The 21,869-nt window shown below is 39.0% G+C and overlaps 2 protein-coding genes across 2 annotated transcripts in view; both read left to right on the forward strand.

The window, feature by feature from the left end:
* Positions 1-20,552, forward strand: part of LOC108034967 (G-box-binding factor) — a 28,213-nt gene extending 7,661 nt beyond the window's left edge. Inside the window, exons 2-4 of the mRNA XM_017110279.3 lie at positions 15,381-15,596; positions 18,770-19,107; positions 19,465-20,552. Of these exons, the coding sequence (XP_016965768.2) occupies positions 15,381-15,596; positions 18,770-19,107; positions 19,465-20,308 (1,398 nt within the window). The 3' untranslated portion in view covers positions 20,309-20,552. The remainder of the gene's footprint in view (positions 1-15,380; positions 15,597-18,769; positions 19,108-19,464) is intronic.
* A 104-nt stretch (positions 20,553-20,656) lies between these two features.
* LOC108034970 (eukaryotic translation initiation factor 4E1) lies at positions 20,657-21,833 on the forward strand. The gene is made up of 4 exons (XM_017110283.3): positions 20,657-20,747; positions 20,837-21,211; positions 21,265-21,452; positions 21,507-21,833. The coding sequence occupies exons 2-4, from the start codon at positions 20,865-20,867 to the stop codon at positions 21,665-21,667; spliced, it is 696 nt and encodes a 231-aa protein (XP_016965772.1). The 5' UTR covers positions 20,657-20,747; positions 20,837-20,864; the 3' UTR covers positions 21,668-21,833.
* Positions 21,834-21,869: the final 36 nt, after the last annotated feature.

Consider the following 21,869-nt stretch of genomic DNA (forward strand, 5'->3'; position numbering starts at 1 on the left):
AATGTATTTCAATTAATAAAATTAATATTGTTCGATTTTTCGGTAATTCCAATGGCTTTCACAGTGGAACCCCAAATATGCACTTCCAGATTCCATAAATTGAGTAATCTTACTCCGATTTTGATGTGGGATACCTCATTTAGTTTGTGTTGGCATTTTCTAATATTCTACATTTAAATTTATGTTTTTTACGATGATAAAAATTTTAACACATTTTCATGTTCGATTTTTCGGTAATTCCAATGGCTTTCACAGTGGAAGCCCAAATATGCACTTCCAGATTCCATAACTTGAGTAGTTTGACTCCGATTTTGATGTGGGATACCTCTTTGAGTTTGTGGTGAAATTCCCTTATTTTCTACATTTAAATTTATGTTTTTTACGATGATCAAAATTTTCACACATTTTCATGTTCGACTTTTCCGTAATTCCAATGGCTTTTACAGTGGAAGCCCAAATATGCACTTCTAGATTCCATAACTTGAGTAATCTTACTCCGATTTTGATGTGGGATACCTCTTTGAGTTTGTGGTGAAATTCCCTTATTTTCTACATTTAAATATATGTTTTTTACGATGATAAAAATTTTAACACATTTTCATGTTCGATTTTTCGGTAATTCCAATGGCTTTTACAGTGGAAGCCCAAATATGCACTTCCAGATTCCATAAATTGAGTAGTTTGACTCCGATTTTGATGTGGGATACCTCTTTGAGTTTGTGGTGGCATTTTCTAATATTCTACATTTAAATTTATGTTTTTTACGATGATAAAAATTTTAACACATTTTCATGTTCGATTTTTCGGTAATTCCAATGGCTTTCACAGTGGAAGCCCAAATATGCACTTCCAGATTCCATAACTTGAGTAGTTTGACTCCGATTTTGATGTGGGATACCTCTTTGAGTTTGTGGTGAAATTCCCTTATTTTCTACATTTAAATTTATGTTTTTTACGATGATCAAAATTTTCACACATTTTCATGTTCGACTTTTCCGTAATTCCAATGGCTTTTACAGTGGAAGCCCAAATATGCACTTATAGATTCCATAACTTGAGTAATCTTACTCCGATTTTGATGTGGGATACCTCTTTGAGTTTGTGGTGAAATTCCCTTATTTTCTACATTTAAATATATGTTTTTTACGATGATCAAAATTTTCACACATTTTCATGTTCGATTTTTCCGTAATTCCAATGGCTTTTACAGTGGAAGCCCAAATATGCACTTCCAGATTCCATAAATTGAGTAATCTTACTCCGATTTTGATGTGGGATACCTCTTTGAGTTTGTGGTGGAATTCTCCTATATTTCACATTAAATTATGTTTTCAACGAGGTCCAAAATGTGGGATATACTCTATGTAGCTAGTAAAACTTGAGAATTTGTATTACCTTGGAGGAAAATAATTGTAAGCAGACAGGCTTACAAAAAATGTATTAGCGTGAACCTGCCAGACCATGACTATGGCTATATACTATGTTATAAAAGTCGGAGAGACAAGTTCTCTCCTTTTCTGGCTATCTTTCTGCCTTTTTAGCGGTGGCTCACGGCGAGTTCATCAAGTGTAAAACAATAACAACGAAAACGGCCGCAAAAACAAAAAAACTACAAAAAACGCCCAGCAGAGCAGCAAATTTCAAAAGGCGGAATTGCTCCGATAACAAAACAACAACAATAGCAGCAACAAGGTAAACCGAAATTAAAGTAAAACATCCACGAAAAAAGTTGGACCCGCAGTGAACGCGTTTCGCTGCGTTTGTCCGCGTTCCCCTTCAGCAACCACCCTCGACGATCGGCAGTAACTACAGTCCAACATCTATAACTCAGAATTCTGGGAAGCAATAGCACAGAAATAGGGTATCTTCAAAATAGTTTCTCAAGGGCCATATTCAAGAACTAAGAAGAAAGTAATTAGTAGTTGTTAAATAAAGAAATTATTTTCGCTATTTTCTCAATTTGTTATATCTCGTTAAATTATAATTTTATGTTTACTTTAAAAATAAAACAAAATTTTATTTGTTATTTTTAAAAACAATTTAGTTGGAAAATTACATTTATTTAGCTTTTACATTAAAAAAATATAGGGAACACTTTTAGTTTTTTTATAAAAATGAAATGTATTTAAATTAATAAAATTAATATAATGTTGTTTACACTTTTTAAAAATATTTGTTTTTATCAGTTTAAAATTAATTGTTTTTACAATGGTATATCTTATCTTCTTAATAAACAATATTGTTCATAATTTATTACCTATAAAAGGGTCTCGAACTCAAACAATTAAAATGTTTTTAGGTAAGATGTTAATGTCAAACTTTTTTGAACAAGTTGAGGCTATCTCAAAAAAGCTTTTGTGTAAAACATGGTAACAACCGTGGATGCTTTACTGTCGTACATGACGTAGAGCGTTGCGCATGCGTACCTGTTGAATGTCCCCCTTTTACCCCTCTCACCTTTCCGTCTGCTTGTCAACTTTTTGAGCAGAAAAAGGGGAGTTTTGAAGCTGGCGGAAATAATAAATTCTAGCCTCGACAACAGCCACAATTGCCGCTTCTTCTTGTTCCCCGGCTCTTTGTCTTCATTTGTTGAATTCTCCCATTACACATGTCAGGTTGAAGACGCAATCAAGGCAGGAATTCCCCATCTTTTCCCCCAGTGCATTTTACATTTCTTTCTCTGTTTCTGCTCTTTTTGCTCATATAAAACTTTTCTTTATAAAAATGATTGTTTTATCTAGATTTGGATTTTCGTTTGGGTGCGTCTGAAGCGTAACAACTAAATTAACAGCGCTTAGATTAAAATGTATTTTAAACAAGCTAAGGAAGAGACGAAAAAGAGGTCAGCAACGAAAGATTTTGTGGGAAAATGTGAAATTTAGTTGAAAAGGGTTGGGTTCTGGTAGGGGAGAGTTGGGGCTCAGACTTAAGACAGCGTGTGAAAAGTAAGTTTTCGAAGGGAAAAAGGAAAAGGCAGTTAAGCGGAAATATTTAAATTCCCATATCTGCCTATCCATTATTTGTTGGTTAGCCTCCGGAAAATCCCCCAACCTTTTCTTTGCCAAATACTCGAAACTAATTTCAGGGCTTAAGTTGTTCAGTTTCAGCTACGCTTAAAGCAGGGCCCCCGAAAAGTACAAAAACCTACAACAAATAAGGTCAACAGCGCAGCTTATAAAGGTCATGGGGCAATAATAGGAGGTGGTTCTCGGCTCTGAGTGGGCGGTGGTCCATGGAAATGATGCCCCAAGTGACAGAGGAAAAAGATCTCGACTCGAGGTTGCCAATTCTTTGGCTGCATAAACACAACAGAATGCAACAGAGGGAGCAAGAATGCGGCAGTTAGAAGGAGAGCGGGCAACGAACATTGAAATAATGATAGCCCCGGGGTGTCGAGGGGCGGGGGAAATGCTGTGGAAAATGCGGAGGAAAAACGAAGGCATATCTGTGGATGCTGTGGCTCAAATCAAAATGCAGCCAAAACAATGCAACCAGCTAGACAATGGAATGGGGATAGGGGATCATGGGCGGCGGCAGGGGGAGGAGTGCTGCAAAGGGGGAGGCAACTGCACCCCACAATGCAGCCAGACCATTAATGAAAATGGCCAACAGAGCTGCCACCAAAATGCATAGAAAACTGGCAGGAGCGGCGCACAAATGCGAGAAATAGAGATGGAAGCTTGGGAGCACTCAAAGAAAATTCATGAAATTTGAAATTGATTAAGTTTTTAAACTCGCTCTCAGTATGTAAGCCATTTTCCATCTTGATGTATTTTTAGTGTTTTTTAAAATCTGTTAAATATTTACATATAGGGAATTATTTTTTTATTTTCTAACATCTATATGATTTTAATATGCGAACTTCCCTTTATTATTATTATGTTATAGATTTCCGTAACCAATCCTATAGATATATAGTGACTTAAAAATATGTAATATTTTTCTTTATGCTTTGCAAAATTTCAATTTACTAAATTTTAAAAACACCATCTAAAAAACTTTCTTGGTAAAGTGTAACCTCATTAAAAGAAATGAGCATTATGCCTAACAAAATTCGAGGTATAAACATTAATTTTAACAAGCTTTAACTAAGATAAGTGCAAACAATGTCCCTTTTTTCGCTCTGTAGGGGGCGTAGATGGGGTTTTTGAGGTCTGCCCGCATTGTTTTCATTTGCTTCGTTTTCGCATGCTTAATTATGGCCATTGACATGCAACGTGTTGCACTAGTCCGAGCAGCAGCAACTGGCAACTGGCAACTAGCAACACCAGAGACCAGCAACAACAAAGTCAGACGGCGTTTGCATCCGAGAGATACGCAGCAAACTAATAGGCAAAACAGAGCTCAGCTGGATGCTGGTTTTTGCACTTCTCCGGAGGGCCTATCAAATTAATCATTCCGTATCACATTTCGCCAGCCATGTACATTTATAGCTCTATTTCCCCACTTTGCCTCGGAATTTATCTGTTTTTGGCTGCGACATAAATTACACGCATTCGCTGGCGGAAGGGAAAATAGCTCTTTAAATTTAGTTTTGCACACCCTTTTTTTCTTGCCCGTCCCTTTCGGTGGCTCATAAATCTCTTGGTTTACAGTTTGCCATGCACAATATTTTAATTGCCGCTACTGTATCTGTTTTGCTTTCTGTATCCGCATCTCCGCCGCTGCTCGCGCTGAAAAGTATCTCATGAATTGAGTTGCTAACACCGAGAGTATCTCGCAAATAGTGTTTACGACCAGACTTTCTCTGTGGCCATTTAAAGTTCTAGTTCTGGTAGGAATTCGAGTGGAATTTACGGCACTTGTGGTGTTTAATAGGTAATATATTTAACAAGAGTGGGCTTGCTTTGGCAATGTTTGGATTTTCATTTGGTTGGCTATTATATTTAAAGTTAATGGATCAGTTCTGTCTTAAAAAAGTGGAAATGAAATGAAGCTATATAAATGGGTAAACAAAAACGTAGTACATTTTGTAAGGCAATTTTAATGTATTAAGCTATTTCATGTAGAAAATATATCTAAAATTCCCTTCGGTTATCTTTGCTTCTACTAAGAATTTCCCACAACTGCTTACTTCCTGTTTTCCCTCGCAGATTTACGTTTTCATTTTCTTAAATGTTCTTTCTCTGCGGCTGGCACGTTGGCTGGCCAAAATGAAAACACTAATGAGCCATCTCACTCTGGACACATTAAAGTAAATTGAAAAATATTATAATTAACAAACGAACTCCCGGCTCCCGGCTGAATATATGTTAAGAGGCAATTAAACGCAATTAGCCAATTAGCATGGGTCATCAGCGGCGCCCAAGCCTCGAAAATGGCCAAAAGTACTACCAACAAATGCCAACAACATTCGACTTCCGTTAGAATCCAAAAAACATATTCGAAATGCTTTTTGTTGTGGCTGCCGAGAGCGTGCAAATTGCTGTCCCAATTTTTCAAGCATAAAAAAGCCGAGCGAAAGAGACGCCCTCATAGTGTCGGACAGAGACGGGGCAATGGAGTTGCTTAAAAAAACAATTTAAAAATATATTTTGCAAGTCGGCTAAGGCAAACGAATGGACAGGCACATAAAAAAGAATTATTATGTAATTTTCGCTTTACTCTTTTCTTGCCGGCGCTTTTGTGCATAATATTTCTTGGATTTCCTCAGCTATTTTGTTTATATCTTTTTTTTTTTTGGTTGGACAATCAGCGTTTGGCTGTGATTATAGGGAGTGCTGGGCCTTTACATAAGGTGTGTTCGCAGTGGCAAGGCAGTTGATCTATAATTGCGCAGATATCCTAAGTGTATTAAATCTTGAGGTGATCTTGGGTTGATTGGATTTTTTTGTATCGTTTTTAACTACATTTACGTGGATGTTAAGAGATATGGTTGGGTTTCCATATAAGGAGAGACACATTTTAACAAGGAAAGATTTGAGTGAGCTAAAATAAAAACCATGTGAAGAATATATTTTATAATATCTAAAATTTAAGAATGATTTTAAATGCTTGCAATTTTATAACTAAACTGATTTTAGCCTTTTTTTTTAATTTTAAGTAAACTAATCTACGGAAAATACCCTTTAAAACTTGTTAAATATTTTTAAGAAATACTTATCTTAGGTTGGAAAATTTAGGCTACCGAAAAATGATTAGCTCCTCCCAAAATGTCACAGTAGAACCTATATGTTCCACTTGGCTTACACTTTTCTCGAATGGCTTTTCTCACCTCAGGCTGAACTTTGATACACTTTTGTATTCACTGAACGCTATGCAGTTCGTTGAACCTTTTGCCAAAAAGCCGCCAATAAAAAAAGTGAATTCTGACAAAAACCGAAAACCAAAAAAAAATGGCCGAAAGACATAAAAAAGATATATATACGTAATGAATGGGCTGAGATGCTCACATGGAATCGCGTGCTTGATAAATAATGTAAAAATGTTGAAGTTCGCTGCGGTCGCTCGGCGACGTGAACTGAAACTTTAAGCGCAAGTTGAAAATTATGCAAAAATAACAGAAATAAAAGGCAGAGCGGCATATCGTAAAATTAAATCGCAGACACTCGAAGCGTGTTGGGGCACTAAAGTGTCTCACCTGCAGCACACCCCCCTTTCCCATAAAACCCACCCATCACCCATCACCCACCGCCCAGCCGTAATCCAAGCAACCTTGAAGCCAACTTGGCTTGAAGAAATCCTTGACATTAGCTCGGCACACAGTGGAAAGAGGAGAGAATGAATGAGTGGGACTCGCCGGCGCGGCCATAGAGCTTGCCCACCGAAGTGCTCCCAATTAAGTTGCATTCGGGAGCAGCTCGGAGGGTCTGGGTGGCCAGGATGTGGCCACAAATTGATGTTACCTCTGCACTCACACACACCCGCTGAATTATGAGGCAGCCCACAAGAGGCGCATAAATAAAATCATTTTTCAGCCAGAAAGGAGAAGGAAATTACGCCAGAATCGAAGACAAGAACAAAAGTCGTGCTGAAGCCGCCGTTCAGCTCATCAGGTATGCAGCGGGTGTTCGGACCCTAGTCCCCACTGTACCCCAAGGCCCCGAACTCCATCCCCAGCCCAAAGCAAAGAAAAAACCTCCTCTTATTCCGAAGCAGCGGTAAAATTTGCTGCACGAGTGTCGAACCTATTTGTAGTTATCAGAAAATTAAAAAGAACGTGCCAGTTGAACTGGCTAATAAATGGGGTGTATCTCGGGGTTTTGGCGGGTTTTCGGGGGGCTTACGGGGTCTTGGGCCCACAACATAAGGAGCGGTCGTGCGAATGCGTTTAACTGTGAATTCCGGGCGCTGAGTGAATGAAATTGATGAGAACACAAAGCCTCACAGAATACGCTAAAAGCCAATAAAAATAACAGCTAATGGAGCAGGAAAATGTTACGGCTAACGAAGGTAAGGCAAAAGGTGCTGAAAATCCCATAGGTTCCTAAATCAGTTTCAAATAATCCCGTCATTGGGTGAGAAGATATGAAGGAAGTCTGGATTTCCGCAGCCTTAAGTCCAAAGTCCAAAGAAATAAGATACATGAGGGTTTTTACAGATGACTGTAGTATGCTCATAACTTTTTTAGTACTTTTTTATTTTATTTTATTTTTAATGTATGCTTTAATATTTTGAAAAACATATTTAAATGCTTTTTAAATAAATGATGTATGATTTACAAACTCCAAGTTATAGTTAAATTACAAATAACTTTGAAATGCTAACATATCAACTTATCTTTAATATTTTAATATATGCCATATATTTTTTAATATGTTCTAGGTTTCTTTTATGATCCTTTTTCAGTATTTTTCAGTATTTAGTTGTAGGCCAATAAATAAAACTATGAACTATAGAAGTTTGAAAATAAAACCCTTTATCATAAAAAGCGAAATGAACAATCTTTAGGTACTACCAAGTCTTTCAATAGCTTTTCGCCAGGGCTTAAGAACCCGAGTCGTCGGTGGAGGGCAAACTGAAATGAGGAAGAGAGTGCCATTACCTGCCCATTCCACGTGTCTGATGAAAACAGGTAGATGGCTGGAAACATTCTGTTCTGTTCGGGCCTGGCCCAAACCATCCGTCAATAGGCAGGCACAATTTTCCAGTTCCGCTCTTTGCGCACTTTGCCTGTCGCTTTGCATTTCCGTTCTGCCCCTCCATCTTTTCCCCCTTTTTGTACCTAACTATCTCTATCTCACCTGGTCACCGAAGGCCAATGGCTTTATGGTATAATGTTTTGAAAAATATACGAGTGCTGGCCGTGGAAAACAAGTCTCTCGGCCCACGGTGAGAGGTGAGCACACAACTCCCAGCGAAAAACTAGAAGAGCTGAAACCGAGACTGACTGGAAAAACGTTCTAGCACTCAATCAAAATGGAAAATTTAATTTCGTGTGCCCAATTTCGAACCGAGAGCCCCGTCAACGGGCCAAAAGCAATTCGAATCTCGCCAAATTTCAGGCGTGAAGAAAAGGCTTCACAGCCAACACGGAATCAAGAATTCTCTATTAATTCAATTGAGTTCTCTGGGGCTATTTTTTGGTTTGGTTTCTTTTGGCTTCATTAGAACGGAAAGTTGCTCACGGACAGCGAATTTAATCGAATTGCGAAGGGGCGTAATCAATCCATTTGCGTGATTTGCAAGAAACATTCTCGCAAGGCAGGGGAGAAAAGAAAGAAACTCTCGAAAAACATTTCTCAAGTGTTTGCCCTAGGGAGCGAAGCGAATTCGCAGAAAAAATAAGAAACCTCAACCTCTTGAGTTCGAAAAAAGCGAATGCAACTTTCTGCCGCAGGCTAATTGAGCCAAATTTTTAATAGATAAAAAAATAACGCCAAGGGCTTAAAAATTTTAACAAAAGCTGCCAGAAATTGAATTGAAAATTAATTGAAAAAAATATTTAATTTACAAGATAAACATAAGCAGATGAGGTGGAGTAATCGTAAAAGAAGCAAATGTTGGACAACTTTTAAAAAAATATTACATATAATATGTGATATTTAATACAAATTATTCCACAATAAATACATTTTTTGCCCGTTAAACTGACGGAGGTTTAACCTGTATTTCTGTTTATTTTTGACTCAAAGTTTATTCATTTAACATTGACACAGACAGGTGAAATGACAAACAGCCAGGGGTTGGGATACGAACTCAGGTAAATATAGACAGATTGTCGGTAGAAGTTACGGGCCAAACTTACACGTTGGCGTTTCTGCGGGGACAAAGTTACAGATACGGATTGACAGCCAGCAGTAACGAGCAGATGGTCAGAATTATAGATTGACGGATTGACAAAGGAACGAACTTCGTAGATATAAGTACATCAGTTGGAAACACCACAAATGCTTGTTTTAATGCTCACCATCAATCAAAAACGATTTCTTTTATTACTTTATTATTTGATAAATGAAATCACTAACTAAAGATAGGCAGTATAATAAAATCCAGTTCAATTACTATTTCATATTTAAATTCATTACGTATTCCGCCTGTTCTGTTCCATTAAAAAACAATTTCCTTTCTTACAAACGCTGTCATTAATTTATCCCCATTATAATAAATCAAGTTAAACTGATTATAGATGGCCGGCATTTGGTAAGGCAAAATATAACATCAATTTAATTAAATCGATTTTAGTAGCATTAAATTCATGCACCACCATCTATAGAAATTGACACTGACTGGGCCCAAAAAGCAGAACGTTGGGAGGTCAGACAATTGAAATAGATTATGCGTAAAGGGCGCCCAACAAAAGGGGGCGTGTCGGCCAACGCCCACGCACAAAGGGGCGGAAGGTGAACGATTGAAAGAGGTGAATCCAGGAGGTGGGCCCTCTGTGCCCAGCGAGACAATGAGGAAAGCCAACAAAGGGCTGCGTTTGAGCCCCATTAGAGGGCCATTTAAAACACATTTAACCACCCCGCCACATCGCCCGGTTAAACCAAATCAGCTTACACAACAAGTAAACAAAAGCCAAGTCAGTCCGTCGATCGTCTGCTGGCGCTGGATTGTTGGTTTCGGCTTTGGTTTTGGTTCACTGTCAATGCAGTTGGCGGGGAATAGTTGGAATACTTTAGTACATTTTTCAAAGCGGGAAGAGACTACACCCGGTCACTGAAAAAAATTAAACCTAGTTTGTCCAAATGTCAGACACTTCCTCACTTTTTTGATAGCTTTTCAGAAACAATTTTTAAATATTATGATATTGTTATTATATTATATATATATATTAACCACCTGACATCATGCAAAAAGTGTACATTGGTTTTAATTGTTGTTTTAATATACAAAATAAATATTTTACAATTGCAATGTGCTGCTAAAATTTCTATAAGATCATGAAAGGGATGAAAATTTTTGAGAAAATCAACAAAATTAAATGTAAATAAGTGTAAATAAAAAAAACAAAAATAAAAAATTAAAATTAAATCCTAAAGATTTTTTAGCAATATATATCATTTATTTAATTTTTTATAGTATTCTGAAATGCCTAAACATGTGTATATTTGTTGTATCTTGTATCTTGTTACCAAAGAAGAATATTTAATAATAGAAACTTTCAAATATACAACCGCCTTTGGCCAGTGCAGGGGGCAGGTGGGCTGCGATAGACACTGACACATTGCAGGTAATCAGCCAAGCCTGGGCCTAATGAAGGTCAAACCCGTTGACAGATATCCACGTCGCCGTCTCCATCTTCAGGGCAATCACTGGCCACTTCGGAGCTTCGTCTTTGATCGAAAACAGTTCCAGCTGAGGGCACACGTCACGCAACATTCAAATGCTCGAGGAAGTCGGCTTCGGATTCGCATTCGACTAAAATGCTGTTTTGAAATTAACCCAATTTCCGCGCAAATGACAAAATGAAAATGAAAACGGAAAAGCAACTGAGTAAAAAAACTCACAAAAAACCTGCGACAAAAATGCGCAGAAATTCCTTGGCAAAAGCCGTCGTAATAATAAACAGCAATCAGCGAATCTTTTGGATTGCCAAAGCAAACAGCCGCCAACCATTCAAGTTTGTCATTGTTTTGTGTCTTCGGTTTTGTCATGTGAGAAAGTCGTGCCAAATGCAGATCTCTGGCCATTACCATAATGACAATTATACATATGACCAGTGATGGAGCGAAATCCCGAGCTGAATTCCCTGCCAGCAGTACACAAATTGCTCAGCAAATCCGTGCAATTCGCAGACCCATGGCCCCAAACCCCCCAATTTCCACCCACTCATTACAGCTTCATCTCATTGTAATGGCATAATATTTTCAAGCGCATTTTCCTTTTCGTTTTCGTTTTCAGTTCGCTTTTCCTTGCACTCGCCGTCTGTTTGCCTTGAAAATGATTCAAAGGGGAAGCTGAACTTAAAGCCGAAAGTGTGCCAGGCATGGCCAAAAGGGAAATAATGCAAAATCTTAAACCCTTAATCGAATTAGTCGGGGTTTTGGTGTCCGGTTGAATAGCATTATTTGGCCGGCAATTAGTTGGGGTTTTGCAATTTTAGCATGCAATTTTTGAGGGCCTCTGTGGTTAATCCTTGGGTGTAAAATCGGTTGGAGCTTAGTTTAAAAAGCAAAAAGCGTTAATCCTTCATTTATAATAGCAGGAATTTTCCGGTTTCAATACATCTTTAGAGCACTAAAATGTATTTTGTATGTATTTTACATTACTATCTAAAACATTGTGATAAAAAAACTGTACTTACAAAAATAGTTCAAAAATTATGAATAAAAAAAGGTACAAAAAAATGGTCTAATTCTCCTTTTTTCCATTTTTTAAACTATAATTTAATTAATTTAAATATAAATTTAAAATATAATACTTTGGTATACATTGTAGTATAATAATCTTGATATTTAAGGTTTAAATGTTTCCTTTTTTCAATATGTTAATTATAGTATTTAAATATTTCTTTGTTCGACTCCGGTTCCTGTGTGCGCCTTCCTGTCTCTGGGTATAGAACCCCTTATTTTCTGCACTTCCTGTTGCAACACTTTAATTGTTGCAGCCTCATTGTTTAACAACAAATGGCTTTAGTTATTTGGCCAGAAATGTTTTTGTGATCGCAGAGCGGGCTAAATAAACCGAGTCGGATCTGCTGCAGATTGTGGGGAGCTCGTCAGCGAAGCGTGAACTGCTATTTGACCCTTTTCCCCATTTGCCACACCCACACATGCGCTGCCCCATGCCGCCCCCATTCCGCAACCCCATCCCCCTTAAAACCCGCATCGGTTCTAGTGCAAAACAATTTAAGCAACAACGACATCGAGTTGGTAATGGAGACGAGCCAAGTTTCACGGCGGAGCCTGGGAATTGGCCCTCTTGCCTCTGTGTGTGGAAGCCCCCCTCCCTCAGCACACTTGTTGCCAACTCCCCCTTCAGCCCCTGAAGTCTCCCCCAATTGCAGATTACTGGAGCATGCAATTGTTAGCTGCTTTTGCCGCTGCTGCCTATTTGAAATGCAGATTTCCTCTGCTTGTTGCGGCGGTTTTATTTCATTACATATAAATAGCACATTGATGAGCTCGGGGGCAAAGGGTGGGAAGCAACCCCATACCAGCAGCAGTTCCTTTGAAAGTACAGTGGTTTAATCACTGCAAATATAATAAAATCAAAATGTATAACTTTTATAAAGTTCTTTAATAATATTTCCTCTAAAATTATTAAATATTTTAAGGCAAAATTGAGTAAAGTATTCTTAAGCTAAGATCTAAGATCTTAATAAATATAAAGGTAAGAAAATATAAGATTTGTCATAACATTTATTAAAAATCATCAAGCTTCATTTAGTGAAAAATTCTATAAAAGAAATAATTCTGCATAATTCAAATATATCGTATCTTAACAAATATAACGATAAGAAAAATCGAAAATAAACAGAGAAGTAGGTAAAATTAAAATGATTTGTATTGTAATTATAATAAATATTGTAAATATTTACAAGGAAGTGTCAAAAAAGCAAATTATCGATAAAGTTAATAAAAATTGGGACAGAAAAAATAGAAAATTCAAAGAATTGAATGTTGTGATACTATGAAAAGTCACATGATATTTCATTTTAAAGTCCGTAGATATTTTAGAATATATTACATTTCTTCAAAGTATTTCTTCTTTTATTATTTTCTTTTCTATATAAAATATTAAAATGTATTTGCATTTTTTAAATTTAAGTTCGCATTTGTTTCATGGACACCACTGTACTTATATTTAGATTGAATGTGTTTGCCAGCCTAACATCCTTTTCTTAAGTGCATTCTACACATTTAAATATGTGTGCTTAAACGTAAATGTGCAAGATTCCTTGACTGGAGAAATGCAATTGCAATCGCCATCGACATGTTGTTGCCAACGAGGAAAACAGAAAACTTTTAGATGCCAAAGACTTGGCCATGGAATGGGGTTATCTAGCCTCCCCCGCACTGCGTACGGAACACGCCTCATGCCTTGATATTTCTCCTCCTCCAGGGGCTCGACTACCTCTTTTCTACCTGCTGGTTGCCTGTGAATTGTAACGCGCATTTTAATTGGATTGTTTGGGTTCTGAACTCCAGCCCATGCAAATTAGTTCGAGCCGAGAATGTGGGAGACTGCCGCGCAAGAATCCAATTATGTCGGCAAAAGTCTGGAGCCAAAGTTGGAGAACTGATTACCTGAGAAGTGGATTTTTGCATGCATTATACCTTTACGTAACTGCTTTTCCGTTTAGGTTGCCAGGGAAATTAGCCTGTTTCGCTTGTCCAAAGGTGTTTTCAATTAAAGCCCGATGAAAATGCATTAAAATAATTTGATAAGCAATTCCGGAATTGGCAAGGAGGAAGAAACCTGGGAATATTCTCATATGCAAATTGGATTAGGTAGGTGTAGTTGCAAAGACATGAGAATGGATTACTGGGCATATGAGAAAGTAAAATTTCACATGAAATGAGTTTTTGGATCAGTAAGCCGCCGAATCTGGTTTAAGGAAATAAAGCAAAAATAGTGTTCTTCCTCTAACATTTGCATTGCGGAAAAATAGTTTACAATTAATAGAGTGAAAAGCTTTGTGTCCGTTCGGCCGTAATTATGTTTATTATATTTAAAGCAAATGGCTTGGATATTGCCAATGGGCACGCTCTAAGCGGTTTATAAACAATTATTTATTTCCTATTTCGGCCTTTGGGCCAGACACAGCCATTCATCTCCCCGCAAAATCTTGTTTGGCCCGTTGTGCCCATAATCAATAAATCAAAATCAACAGCGAAGCCGAAACAACAACACACAGCTGCAAATGCATTAATTAACAAGCGTAAAATTGCACCAAATTGAGTTTTAGCCGACCACATTTTGGTTTTTCCCCCGGCGATCGAGGGGGCGTGGCAGTCTGGAAAACCGCAAATGATAATTTACATTTGTTGAAACTACGGCAACGAATATAGCAAACATTTGCAATCAAATTTGATGAAAATTCATAATTTTTTACGTCCGTACCTTTGTTTTTTGGTAATTTGTCTTTTGGGCAATGGGCGTGAGCGTGGGCGTGGAAAGTGGGCTAAAAGCTATTACATCACTTTAGATGGTCCAAATACTGGAGGTCGGACTTCGAGTGATTTATGAGGTAACCTGAAGAGTAATTGTCTTTGTCGGGTTTTCTTTTATTTACTTTTCGTCTAATTTTAATACTGTTTCGTTGTTTGTAAAATTGAACATTGACATTGAAGCAATTTTTGTTTAATAATAAAAATAGAATTTGGTTTTTTGATATTTTAGCTTACTTACTTTTTCCACACATATGTAGTAACCTCTTAGGCATTTCTTAATTTGTCATAATACCCTTCTTTATTTTTCCCCCATTTATTTCTGCGAGTTGTGGGTCAAAGTCTTGGAAAAAATGATGTTATAAAAGAAAAAGTAAACCGTGAACATAAAAAAATAGGCAAAATAAAAACAAAGTAATATGAAAACATGGTTAGGCAGAGACAAACGGGTTATGCGCTTGACCAGCCAGCTCGCATCCACAGCCTTATTAAATGTGGAAAATGTTAAGTATACCAGAAATTTAGTGCCAAGCAGTGTGTAGAGTAACGTTAAAAAATTTATAAGAGTATGTATACCAAGGAGGAGGGTATTGTGTAAATAATTTTCTCTAATTAATTGTACAACTTTGGCCAGGGGGCTGGCTAGTGTTGAAGCTGCTCACCCGAGCCTTTCCGCTTTTGGTGGCTTGTGTTTTTTTTGTTTTTTGGTGTGCGCAATTTCGCATTAAAAGCAAACCAGCCACTGGGTGGTTGTCCAACACTTTGACAACATTTTTCAAATTGCAATTTTCGTCTTTGCCCAGCTAATTTAACGCGCATTTTTCGCAGACATTTTTGCCTTTACTTATCCATATATGTATTTATTTGTGACAACATTTGCAGGATGCCAACATCTTGGCCGCCGCACCCAGCCACCACATCCAGAGCCACATCTACGACTTGCCACATCAGCACCACCAGCAGCAACAACAACATCTGCAGCAGCAGCACCACCACCACCAGCAGCAGCAGCAGCAGCAGCAGCAACAACATCAACTAAATGTCGAGGCTGTCATATTGCAGAATCAGGTGGATACATTGCATTGGCAATTGAAACAGGTGAGTAAATGAGCCGGTGAAAGGCAGGCCAAGAAATCCGGCAGGCCAAACAAAAGACTCAAGACACAAACGTGACTGGTGATTTCTGTTCTCGAGCGGAGGAAACTATGTTAAGTGCCAAATCAGCCCGGCAACCCACCGAACCCCATCCCCATCTCAACTGCTGTTGCCCTCCTTGGATCAACCTGTTTTCCTGTCTCTAGCATTTTTTATTTAAATAGTTCTCACGCTTAATTTACTCGAATCGGCATGGAAATGGAAATGTAAGAGATGTGGGGAACGATTCCGTAAGCAGACGGGGTCGCTTGTTAGGTTCGGTTCTATTACACTGAAATGTTTAGAAAAGATTCAAAATCAACATGAAATACATGCGACTCTTCATTAGATCTTAAAAATATTCATGAATACTTTATTCTTTTATGAACAGAACGTAGGTAATTTTCTAAACATTTCTTAAGCTATACAGTATTATATTACATATACCTTTGTTGATAAAGATCTTTGTTAAGATGGTTAAAATATCAGATTTCAATACAATGCAATTTTTCATACAAATTGGTATTTTAAATACCAAGCAAATAGAGATATCGTTATATTATATAGTTTATAATATATTGATAGAGAATTATGTATAACATTTTTGATAAAGAAATGTTAATATAATTTTCGATCAATAATTTGTTTAAATGTTACTATAATTTATTATTACACTTTTTATCCATGTGCACCTATCGAGCCACTTCCTTTCACCGTAATTCCCCCCAGTTAGGGCAAAGTGCCTTGCCCCATCGCAATTAGGCGGCGGAATTCTTCTCTGACGCTTAATTATAGACTCGCAGCGTGGTCGGTCGGGCTCTTCTATGTGTATATTGCTTTGTTCTGGTCTTTGGTCTCTGGTCATCGTGTCTTTCATTGTCTTTCGACCATTTCCTTCGGCCAACAGCTGCATTAATTTTATACTTCCTCACAAAAGGTTGCTAATGGAGCTGACGGGTTTCTGCCTTCTGAAACTCCACCGTAAAAGTGAGAAGCGCAAGATTGAATCAAACCATTCTGATTGCTATCTATATGGTGTGTAATAATAAGTTGGCCATCAATGAAGTGACTTGGGCTATGGGGAACAGGAATTCTGGAGGCATTCACATGGATTGAACTGATTAAAGTAGCTGCGAATTTACAAATTATACGTGTGCAGATAATGTAGTTAAATTATGTAGGAAGCAAAAAAAGGCTATGAGAGGTTGTGAGAACTTAATAGAAATTATTATATATAGAAAATAAGTTTTCAAAGATATATCCTATTGCATATATTGGGTTTCCGCTCTTTAAATATATTAAGTAAAATATTATATTTAAATAATTCAATTGAAGACCCCTATATTTTATTTAAATATTTCAAATACTCACTCACTTTTCTCTTGGTCCACAAGTAGATTTTCCCAACTGTCTGTGATTTTCCCCGGTCGAAAACTAGACCAGTCCACTAAGCCGACTTTGCTCCCAATTGACCGAATCGAACTCTGAACTCGAAACCGATGAGATGACCTTCGGCACTCACGTCTCATATCTGGGCTGCAACCTGGTCGGTTTCTCCCCGCCAAACACTTTCAATTCGAGGCGATTCTATGCAACGCATAATCACCCAACGGATGCCGCTGAAAGAGCGAAAATATTTACGCTTTCATTTCGATTTAATGCGCTTTAAATGAGCCCCAATGAAGTTGACTTGGAAAGCCGGCGGTCTGCGCCTTGGAAAATTGCAAAAGAAAACAAAGCAAACGATAAATATTTTCCACAGTTTGGTCCGTTTCTTGTTTGGCCAACGGAAAACTGGGTTAGAAGGCAGGAAAACCGCGTGGAAAAACTTTAAGCCATTATAATCGAAAAGAAAAGGCGTGGGTGGAACCCTGGCCAGATTGATTGATTGATTGTGCGTAGTCTCTATAGAGTCGATAGATATATAATAATTTATGCAGCGGGGAGATCCCAAAAACCAAACCAACCGGTGCAGCCAGGAAATGCGTCGAATGGGAAGCTGCTGCCCAGCCAAGCGAATCTCAATCTGAGTGTGAATCCGATTCCGATTCCGAATCCGTTCCGAATAAGCAATCCTCTCAGCTCCAGTTGCTGAAACACTTTGGGCATTAATGAAATTAAACAAGCCATAACAAAATCGAAATCAAATACAGCAGCAGCGGTAGCAGCACATTTCCACATAATTTTCAAATAAATCTCAGACACACGAAAACAGTTCGTAATTCGAATGAAAACCTCTTGCTAACACGCAGTAGGAAAAACTCCGAAAACGGAAAAACGTCCAATGAAAAATTAGTAACAATTTTCCAGCGTTGCAATAGCAATAGCAACAACAACAACAACCGCATCACTGCATCGCCTCAGCTTACATAATCAGCCAGACACCAACTATTTTGGCATCGTGTGAAGCCCACCCCGAAAAGCCGCACATATATGTATGCATATATATATATATATAAATACATACCCACCCGTTTTGGCCAATTTTCAAGTGGGAGGTGGGCGTGTGCCAGGTGACGGCAATCGGCAATCTTAACGCCTTTTTGAGGTCTCTGCCAATTTGGCAAGCGCCATAGACTCGAATGGCTTTTGATAATTAGACAATTTGGCTCACAGAAGTTAACCAAAGGCGACATTCCCCCACTTGGCCAAAGATGCTGGAATGGCCCAAAGACCCACACAGCACAAAGCCGCAGAGAAATGCGCAGAGTGAGAGGCGAGATAACAAATCAAGTGAAAGTTTTTATAGGCTGATGATGCTGCCGATGCCGATGCCCATGCCGCTGCTCCACAAAATGTATGCTGCCAAGCAAAATCATTTACAATTAACATAAATAATAAATTAAAGTCATCGGTTCAAATGCATTATCAAAGTGTCAAAGCAATGACCTGGCACATTGGGGCAAAGTTGGATGAGTTGGCCAGAAATGTGTCTATCGATAGGAGTAACATTTCGAAAATATAATCAATGTTATTAGAAAAAAAAATAGAAAAGGGAATCTTTGATCAAATATAAGCAAAGGATGTCAAAAGATATCTAATTATTAACAAATAGGTGATAAAAAGGATAAATGTTTAATAGAAATTATGGAAAAAATGGTATAAAATTCTATTAACTAATTCAACCTCTATTTCAGACCGAAACCAACTGCGAGATGTACCGCGCGGTGATGGAGGAGGTGGCCCGCTTCTTCGAGCGCTACCAGGTGCAGCAGCAACTCCAGCAGACCCATCGCAATGGCGAGCAGATCGCCCGCTCCAAGAGTCTCCACCATGTCCACGGGGTGGGCAACAGCTCCCTGCAGAGCGATGCCCGAGATGATGACGCCTCCAGTGCCGGATCCGCCTCGTATCTGCGCGCACGGAGCAGTACCAATTTGGTGTTGAATAAATCAATGCATGCCATGAATGAGGAGCATAATTACGAGACGATTGCGCCAGCTGGCAGCTATAATGCCTTTAAGGATTTTACCTGGTGAGGAGAAATTAGTACTTATTGTGGTTCATTACTAAGAGACTGAAAATTGGGAATATTTGGTATTAAATAACATAATAGGTATGTTATTTAACCACTTGATACTAATTTTCAGGGTTGGAACACAGACTACTAAGGTTTTGAAATCTAATCCAAAGTCTAAGGTGTCTAAAAGTATGCAACAACAGACTATTAACTCAGAAGTACAATGAATTATTCAGTGCATACTTTTGGGCTCCTTAAGTTTAAATTACAGGTTATTTTACATTTTTAAATTCAATTTGATTAAAGTAAGTCAGTGGAGTAAAGAAAAATGTATTTTAAATAAACAACTCTATTTTCCCCCCTCACAAATAGGCGTCGCTCTCCGAAGAAATCCGGTGGCAGTGGTGGCTGCAAGGCACGTCTGACAGCTCCAGAGGCAGCCGAGGAGAAGCTGAACCAGGAGGCCTTCCGGCTGGCCAGAACCATCAGGAACCTGCTGCACACCTCCGAACAGCAGCCGGATCTCACGCAGCCGCGTCACTCGCTGGCCTCCATTTCATCGCTTCCCTCGGGAAATCATCGCCTGTGCAAGGGGAAAACCAGTTCGGTGATGACGCTGCTGACACCACCGTTGCACAATTCCACAAGCATCATGAATGCCACTCTGGAGGCCCCATCGCCGGCCGGAAAATCCAATGCGGAACTGATCTTTCTGCGGGCCAACAACATGAGGGACTCGAGGCTGTCGCTGCGCAGCTCCACCGACAGTTCCGTGCATTCCACCATCTCCTCGACGGCCTCCTCTTCCTCGAAAGTGGAGACGGATGAGGAGACCCAGACCCCGACCACCGCCAGCAACATAGCCATCAGCAGCAGTAGTATCAAGCCCACCAGCAGTAAGCAGAGCGGTTCCAGTACCGAGGATGAGAGTGGTTTCAGTTCGATTAGCTCCTTCCACGACGTGGGCTTGCCCCTGAGTTCCACCCTGATGAATGGCAGCCAGAGACGGGTCTCCATGTCCTCGGACAGCAGGAACTCCACTCTAAAATCTGGGCTAAACATGGTAGGACTGCCCATGCAAACTCAGAGTCAAATTCAAGTGCAGGCTCAGATATCCAGCAGTCAATCGCCCTCGAAAACATATCGCAATGCGAATCGCTACCAGCGCTTCTCCACTCTATCAAACGAAGATGCAGCCGCTGTACTTTGGGTCTAAAAAGCTGAATAATCTATTTTCAAAACCATTTTTGAAGGACTATAAAAATCGACATGCTCGAAAATTGTTTTTGAAGTAGGCTTGAACCTTTATTTAATTTTGTATACCCCGTAGCTTCTTAGTTTTGTTTTTCTCTAGTGCCTCCGCTTAGTGTTTAGTTGACCACTTTTAAAGAGTGCTTAATTTTAAATCGTACATGTTATCATTTAATTTTTTTAAGAACCAAGCGCGCATTTCTATTTTAACCGTATGTACATTTCGATTGTCTTAAGTTTTGCAGTATTTATAAATGAATAAAAAATAATTTATATAACACACCTGCATAGTATGCTTTGTACTTACTGTCAAACGATGACTGGTTGTCAATGTTAGATATCCTTCTTTTCGATACGTTTCGTTTAGGTCTTAGAAAAATGTGCTAAAGTATTTTTGGTTAACCGTAAGCAATTCCCACTCGAATCGCCACAAAATTCGTTGAGACCCACAGCCCTTGAGGTCAACATATAAATTAAAGTAATCTGTTTGTAGCGAAGCAAAAAAATTCATAACCAACATCATGGCCAGTGCACAAGTGCAGAGTTTCGAGTTCAAGGAGCACCAGGATCAGCATCAGCAGCTCGAGAATCTGGAGGAGCATCCGAATCAGGAAGGTGTCCCGCCGGAGAGCATAAACCAGGAGATCATCGACGACGAGCTGTACCATGTGGAGTACAGACATCCCCTGGAGCATGTGTGGACTTTGTGGTATTTGGAGAACGATCGCTCCAAGCACTGGAAGGACATGCTGAACGAGATCACTCAGATCGACAGTGTGGAGACCTTCTGGAGCTTGTACTATACCATCAAGACCCCATCGGAGCTGAAGATTGGATGCGACTACTCCATGTTCAAGAAGGACATAAAGTATGGGATCATTTTAGACTTATCTGTGGATATTATAGTACCTTCCCTTCCAGGCCCATGTGGGAGGATGAGGCCAACATCAAGGGAGGCCGCTGGCTGGTCACCGTGGGCAAAAGTGCCAAGCTGGAACTGGATCGCATTTGGTTGGACATACTCCTCATGATGGTGGGACAAACCTTCGACCATTCTGACGAAATCTGCGGCGCCGTCATTAACATACGTGCCAAAAGCAACAAGATCTGCAAGTTTCCCATATACCTTCCACCTTAACTTATTTAACCGCTCTCCTCTACAGCTGTTTGGACCGCCAATGGCAACAACGAAATGGCCATCCTAGAGATTGGCCAGAAGCTGAAGATGCTTCTGCAACTGCAATCCCATAATCTGCAATACCAGCTCCATTCCGATGCCATGTGCAAAATCAATTCGGGCGTCAAATCGGTTTACACTCTCTGAAAAGGGAGTGCTGAAGGTCCTCTACGTTATTATATTTGTATTTTTATACACCAGATTCGTACGTGTGGAAGATGAGATTGGCTTAGTGTTTATGAACGATTACTTGGAAATGCCTAAACAAAATTGTTTGAATATCTAAATTAAAGCACAAAATTTCGTATGCTTATTAGTGGCATTTCTTGGGATATCTTTCCTACATTCT

Source organism: Drosophila biarmipes, chromosome 3L (assembly GCF_025231255.1).
Source record: "Drosophila biarmipes strain raj3 chromosome 3L, RU_DBia_V1.1, whole genome shotgun sequence".
Classification (NCBI taxonomy): domain Eukaryota; kingdom Metazoa; phylum Arthropoda; class Insecta; order Diptera; family Drosophilidae; genus Drosophila; species Drosophila biarmipes.